Raw genomic sequence first — 7,500 nt, 5'->3', positions numbered from 1 at the left:
CTCCCCCTCTTCTCTCTCTATCTCTCCTCCTTTTCTCCCTTCCTTGGGGCTTTTCTACTCTTTAGTGGAGTTAGCCCCTCTTTTTATGCCTCCCCATCCCCCTCTCTCTCTCCCCCTCCCCACCTCTCTCTCTCAGACACACTCTGTGTTCACACTCGTTCCCCTCCTCTCTCTCTCCCCTCCTCTCTCTCTCTCCCCCCCACCTCTCTCTCTCTCTCTCAGACACACTCTGTGTTCACACACGTTCCCCTCTCTCCCTCCTCTCTGGGCTGTGGTGTCCTTGAAGGCCTCCTGGATGGAAATCCCATAAAGCTCCCTAGTAAATGCATCTAATCCTGTCATAAATGGCCGTGTCCTACAGACAAGGGTGCAAGGCTTGCAGGCGAAAGGCAGGCAAGGCAAGGCAAGGCGGTAGGTAGGAGGTAGAGCCGCCGTCTAATGATCGCAAGGTCGGCAGATCGGCGGTTCGAGCCCCGGCTGGCCACATGTTGAAGTGTCCTTGGGGCAAGACACTGAACCCCAAATTGCTCCCAGTGAGCGGGCTGGCGCCTTGCATGGCAGCTTGCCTACCTCGCCATCGGTGTGTGAATGTGTGTGTGAATGGGTGAATGACAGGGCCGTTGTAAAGCGCTTTGGATAAAGGCGCTACTATATAAGTGCAGTCCTTTTACCAAGGCAAGGCAAGGCAGAGCCAGGCAAGGCGGTTTATCAGATGGAATGGAATCGGACCCTCTCTCTCTCTCTCCGATTATGTGATTTGTATGGAGGATTGTGTGCTGGAAGAGCAGCGGGGTTATTACCTTCTAGATCAGTGGTCACCAACCTTTTTATAGCCCAAGATCCCTGACCTCGGCCTTGGTGAAGGCAAGATCTACCTATTGAAGCGTTGAGAGAAAAAGACAGCCAAGATAGTACTTTAAACTTAATGACGTTTATTTGCCTGTATTTTAATTAGATGCAATGCATTGGTCCAACATTAAAATTGATGCAACAACAACAAAAAAGACTGTATCAAGCATATCAGGCAGCTGTCTTGCTTGAAGAATTGTACATAACTGAAATTAAATTCAAAGTTTGATTATGTCATTTCATTACAACACAAAAAAATAAAGGCATGGAATGATGGAATGGAGGAATGTATGATAAAATCTTTTTGTTCATAGTAACGTTAGCTGACATTCTTGACATTTTGACACTTGACTGACTTAATTATTATTCTTACTTATTAACATTGACAAACATATTTACAATTAGCATTTTATAAAGTAGAACTGTAATGTGTACTTTCTCAGTCAGTGCTAAGTCATCTTATGCAGCATCACTTTTCACATCAAAACAAAAGTAAAACTAATGTGTACTTTCTCATATTATTAACATTGACAAACATATTTACAAGTATAGCATTTTATAAAGTAGAACTGTAATGTGTACTTGTGTCTCAGTCAGTGCTAAGTGCAGTCATCTTATGCAGCATTACTTTTCACATCGAAACAGTCATGTTACTCACTCAAGTCAGTGTGATGGTTGTGACTGGATACTGTCTACAAGTGCTTTGTAGTTTGGCTCATAGCTACTGACTGCCAGTCTGAGACAGTCTGTGAGGTGTCTGTCAGTAAGGCGGCTCCTGTACTTTGATTTGATTATTTTCATCTGTGAAAATGACATTTCACAGAGATATGTGGATCCAAAGTAGGCACTCACTCTTAGTGCACATGCAGTGAGAAGAGGAAACTTCTCTCTGCTGACAAGTCCCCAAAAGTCACTGTCCCTTGACCTGGCTTTCAGCTCTGTCATTTTGTAAATCAACCATCTCCATGTCAACTCCACTTGGCAAAGTAAATACTTGCTGGAATTTGGCTGCTACCTGCTCTATATCAATGGGCACAAATGGGTTTGAGACAAATGCAGCAATATCTCCCATGACATCTAACTCACCAAAACGCCGATTGAACTCTGTTGCCAGTTTGTCCAGGGGAGCACAGTACTGCTCAGGGTGAAAAGCATCATTGTCTTCCAAGGCCTGTGCCATTGAACCCATTTACTGTGCTTATCATGTGGGGAAGGTGTCGGTCTTTTCCCTGCAGCTCGTAGTTGAGTACGTTCAGTTTTGCGGTTATGTCTGTCAGGAACCCCAGGTCCAGTAGCCACGCATCGTCTGCCAGTTCCTTGTGCTCCTCGTTCCTTGTAAGTAAGTAGGCCTAAGTAAGTAAAGCTTTATTTATATAGCACCTTTCATACAAGAAATTCAGCTCAAAGTGCTTTACAACAGGAATAAGAACATAAAGTGAATAAAAACATATATAAAAACATATACATGCATAGAATGAATATAAAAGCAGGGGGAAACAGTAAAAAGAAAAGGTAAAGATCTGACTTTCCACACCAATTTAAGTCCTTTGCCTATGAAAATATTTACTACCACTTGCCTTGTCGACAGGAACGTCTTGATCTCGGGCAGCAAGTCGACAAATCGCTGCAGCACTTTGCCGCGACTCAACCACCGCACATCAGCATGGAGAAGCAGGTCTCCGTAAGCAGCGTCGAGCTCGTCCAATAACGCTTTGAATAAGCGGTGCTGAAGCGCTTTCGCTCGAATCGAGTTGACTAGTTTCACCACCAGTGTCATTACATGGGAAAAGTCCAACACCTTACCAGCCAAGGCCTGCTGATGGATCACACAGTGATAATTGACGAAGGAGGGAAAATCAGGGTCATTACGACACAGTCCAATAAATCCATTGCGCGCACCGCGCATTGCTGGGGCCCCGTCAGTAGTAATCGCCACTAGTTTATGAATGGGTATGTCATTTTCACCGACATATTTTTTGAACTCATTGTAAATATCCACACCCCTCGTTTTCTCCTTTAAGTGCAAAAGAGTGAAGAAATCCACCTTTGTTGTAGAATCCTGGAAAACCATTTTGACAAATGTTTTTTTTGCGAGTCACGTAGCAGTACTATGTATCTGATTGGTCACTTTCATGCAGCATTTGCGACACAACAGTTTGCTAGAGAGAGAGAGAGAGAGAGAGAGAGAGAGAGAGAGAGAGAGAGAGAGAGAGAGGCGCGTGCAAAACATAGGCTCTTTGTGTATTTATTTATTTTTTTTAAATAAAACTTTTTTTTTTTTTTTTTTTTTTTTTATCAATCAAAGATCTACAGGGAAAGTCTCAAAGATCTACCAGTCGATCGCGATCGACGGGTTGGTGACCACTATTCTAGATGATTAGGGGGGAGAGGGTGAGGCATGTTGATGGTCTGGACCAGGGCTGGAGGTGCTGGTTCCTCTAATCCCTGTCTGTCTCCTGGGATGTGGTGGAGGTGGTGGAGGTGGGTGGAGGTGGGGGGTTGGGCGGGTGGTGGAGGTCCTTGTACATAAGTAGAAATGAATTGGGGACGAGTGGATGTGGATGTGAAGACACAAGTGTGTGTGTGTGTGTGAGTGTGAGTGTGAGTGTGAGTGTGTGTGTGTGTGTGTGCATGTGTGTGTGCACGGGTGTGTGTGTGAGTGTGTGCTTGCGTGAATGTGTATGTGTGTGTGATTGTGTGAGAGTGTGCATGCGTGCGTGATTGTGTGTGTGTGTGACAGTGTGCATGCCTGCGTGGTTGTGTGCTTGCGTGAATGTCTGTGTGCACGCCTGCGTGTGTCGATCCCTGTCTCACACACGTGTGCTACTATAACCCACCTGTAGGTGGAGCTGACGGGCAGCAGCGTGTTTGACTACATCCACCCTGCGGACCACGTGGAGATGGCCGAGCGCCTGGGCATCAGACCCCACCTGAGGGCCGAGGCCGGCTGCCACGGGGCCCCCGAGAGCGCCTCCTCATCAGCCTCCACCTCCTCCCTGGCCGGGACCCCCGAACCTGGTAATATGTCCCCCCTAACCCTGAACCTAACCCTAACCCTGAACCTGGTAATGTCCCCCCTAACCCTAACCCTGAACCTGGTAATGTCCCCCCTAACCCTGACCCTAACCCTAACCCTAATATGTCCCCCCTAACCCTAACCCTGAACCTGGACCTGGTAATGTCCCCCCTAATGTCCCCCCTAAATGTCCCTGAACCTGGTAGTGTCCCCCCCTAACCCTAACCCTGAGCCTGAACCTGGTAATGTCCTCTGTCCTCTCCTCCACCCCCTGGTAGTGTGTGTCTCACCCTTGCTCCTGTGTCTCCCCTAGCAGCCCCCTCCAGCCCCCTGGCCTCCCGGGACGAGCCCATGGACCGAGGCTTCTTCATCCGCATGAAGTCGACGCTGACCAAGAGAGGCCTCCACGTCAAGTCCTCTGGTTACAAGGTACAGGACACACACACACACACACACACACACACACACACACGCTACAAGGTACAGGACACAGACAGGGCGTTCACACCGGCAAAGAACCGTTCCGGTTCGCGTTCCCGAACCAAGTCTGGAACCGTCCGGCACCTTCAGACCGAAACTCAATTGGTTCGGAGACTGAAAAGTTGGTTTGCAGCAGGGAACCAGAAAATAGTGGTTCTCAAGCGGGAACCAAAACGTAGAACAGTCACGTCGTCAGTGGGTGTGTCATATTCTAGGCTGCAAAGACCAGCAAGAAGGAAGGAGACAAAATGTAATCTAATCTAAATCTAATCATTAGTGATTATCAAAGGTTTCATCATTCTCTCTATCTCCCTCACATGATCAGCAAACACACACACGCACGCACACGCGCGAAAGCCATTTCTATTCCAGCAATGGAGCAGATGGTATGCGTGAGAAAGTATTTTTCTTTTTTTTAAATGTATAGTGTTTGTTTCAGATACTGTAGTGGAAGATTTTATCCTCATTTCCAGTGAAGTAGCTGCCATCTAGTTGTGACATTTTAGTTTATTCCGCCCCTTCATCACCCAGCGTTGATGACGCGGATGGTTCTGGTTACACTGGTATGAACGCTGATGGTTCTGGTTACACTGGTATGAACGCTGATGGTTCTGGTTACACTGGTATGAACGCTGATGGTTCTGGTTACTCTGGTATGAACCCTGATGGTTCTGGTTACTCTGGTATGAACACTGATGGTTCTGGTTACACTGGTATGAACGCTGATGGTTCTGGTTACACTGGTATGAACGCTGATGGTTCTGGTTACTCTGGTATGAACACTGATGGTTCTGGTTACACTGGTATGAACGCGGGCTGGTTCACCAGACAGCACCAAGGTTCAGAGGTTCCCGAACGCGAACACGAACCGGAACGGTTCTTTGCCGGTGTGAAAGCACTATGAGAGACACGGACCCCCTATGCTTATGCTTATGACATAAACTGTAAAGCAAATAACTGAGAATTACTACTGTCTTTTGAAATGTATGATAAGGATTTTTTAATTTCATTTTATGACAGCAATCATTATATTTAGAGAGAGAGAGAGAGAGAACAGGTACGCTGTTGGGATGAGAGGGTGGGATGAAAGAAATCTGTCTTTGTGCGTGTTTGTGGGTGCGTGTGTGTGTGTGCGTGTGTGTGTGTGTGTGTGTGCGTGTCTGTGCATGCGTGCGTCTGTGTGTGTATGTGTGTGTGTGTGAGGAGGGGAGAGGGAGAGGGAGAGGGAGAGAGAGAGAGAGAGGGTGAGACATGATATATAAGAATGTAAACGTTTGTAATTGGTGGAAATGGTGGAATTTTGGCGATGAACCTCAGAATGACGGACTTCCTCTTCCTGTCAGGTGATCCACGTGACGGGGCGGATACGCTGCCGCCCGGCGCTGGTCCCCGGCTCCGCCCGCTCGGTGCGTCGGCCAATGGGCTTATGCGCCCTGGCACACACCCTCCCGCCCTCCACCCTGAACGAGGTCCGCATGGAGAGCCAGATGTTCGTGTGTCGGGTGAACATGGACCTACAGGTCACCTACTGCGAGAACAGGTGTGTGTGTGTGTGTGTGTGTGTGTGTGTGTCTGTGTGTGTGTCTGTGTAAAAAATGTACAATGAAAAGAATTATGATGAATTTTATGATTTCTTCAGGGAGTTTGTTCCAGGAGCATGCAGCAGTGTGACTGAAAGCTGCTGCACCGTGTTTTGTTTTTACTCTTGGAATGATTAGCTGATAAGCCTCAGCTGATCTTGTGGGAATATAGGGTGGGAGGAGATCTGATATGTATTTTGACGAACCATAACAAACAGTGACTAGCCAGTTAGAAAGCTACAGCCCTATAGCAGGTACCAAAGCTGTGTGCTGTAAAACCTTGTTTAGAGCCTAGGTGAAGTTATGGGTGAATTGCTCACTATGAATTTCCTGTCTTTTGTGAGTTTTGACAGTCCATAACTTTTCACTTATTTTTTTTTTATTTATTTTTTTTACATGTTTGGATATCAAGCCATGCTCGTCAACACAGAACCGATAGAACCAAAGGGATCCAAACAGAACCGATATTGACTGAGTTTCGGATCTCTCTTTCTCCCTGTAGGATCTCAGAGTACATGGACCTCACCCCAGCTGAGGTGGTGGGCCAGACCTGCTACCACTACGTCCACGTCGAAGACCTGGACAACATCAGGCTGAGCCACGAGGACTGTGAGTGTTATTAGTCCTTCTGCTAGCTAGCATATCAGCCCAATAGAGCTCTCAGGTCTTCTGCTAGCATATCAGCCCAATAGAGCTCTCAGGTCTTCTGCTAGCATATCAGCCCCATAGAGCTCTCAGGTCTTCTGCTAGCATATCAGCCCCATAGAGCTCTCAGGTCTTCTGCTAGCATATCAGCCCAATAGAGCTCTCAGGTATTCTGCTAGCATATCAGCCCTATAGAGCTCTCAGGTCTTCTGCTAGCATATCAGCCCAATAGAGCTCTCAGGTGTTCTGCTAGCATATCAGCCCAATAGAGCTCTCAGGTCTTCTGCTAGCATATCAGCCCAATAGAGCTCTCAGGTCTTCTGCTAGCATATCAGCCCTATAGAGCTCTCAGGTCTTCTGCTAGCATATCAGCCCAATAGAGCTCTCAGGTCTTCTGACGCTGGTTGTCTCTGTGTACCACATGTACAAAAGAAGAGATTTGGTGAGGCTGCATTCTCATTTTATGCACCCAGATTGTGGAATGCACTGCCAGTTTACATTAGGGATGCAACCTCAGCACATATGTTCAAGTCAAGACTAAAAACCCATCTTTTTAATATTGCCTTTAAATGACAAAATAATGAAATGAAGATTATATAATGATTAAAGCACTTTGAGCTGAAATGTTTGCAGGAAAAGCGCTATACAAATAAAGTTATTATTATTATTATTATTATTAGGTTGTTTCAAGCAGAAGTATTTTGTCAGAGCTTTATATTTTGCAATCGGCGCCCTCTGCTGTCCTAGTGTGGTGGTGCTACACCCTGCCTCTCTAACTCTCTCTCCACTTTCTCCACCTTCCCTCTGCCCCTCCTTGGCCCGCTCTCCTCTTTCTCCACGTTTTAACCTCTCCCCTTCTCTCTTCCCCTCTTTCCCTCTCTCTCTCCCTCCCACTCTCTTTTCCCCTCCTCACTCGTTCCTCTCTCTCTC

The 7,500-nt window shown here is 46.9% G+C and overlaps 2 protein-coding genes across 2 annotated transcripts in view; one reads left to right on the top strand and one right to left on the bottom strand.

Annotated features, from left to right (window-relative positions):
* The window catches only part of egln2 (egl-9 family hypoxia-inducible factor 2), a 646,007-nt gene that overhangs the window by 540,654 nt on the left and 97,853 nt on the right, over positions 1-7,500 (bottom strand). The gene's annotated exons all lie outside the window — the stretch shown is intronic.
* npas1 (neuronal PAS domain protein 1) overlaps positions 1-7,500 on the top strand; it is a gene marked incomplete at both ends in the record, with an annotated part of 41,940 nt that overhangs the window by 29,279 nt on the left and 5,161 nt on the right. The window contains 4 exon segments of the mRNA XM_080545311.1: positions 3,693-3,867; positions 4,182-4,294; positions 5,689-5,885; positions 6,428-6,534. Coding sequence (XP_080401437.1) covers positions 3,693-3,867; positions 4,182-4,294; positions 5,689-5,885; positions 6,428-6,534 — 592 coding nt within the window.

This window comes from Nansenia antarctica (assembly GCF_963989245.1).
Source record: "Nansenia antarctica genome assembly, chromosome: 14".
In the NCBI taxonomy this organism is placed as follows: Eukaryota; Metazoa; Chordata; class Actinopteri; order Argentiniformes; family Microstomatidae; genus Nansenia; species Nansenia antarctica.
The sequence above is the reverse complement of the archived record's forward strand: the minus strand, read 5'-3'. Positions and strand labels throughout refer to the sequence as shown.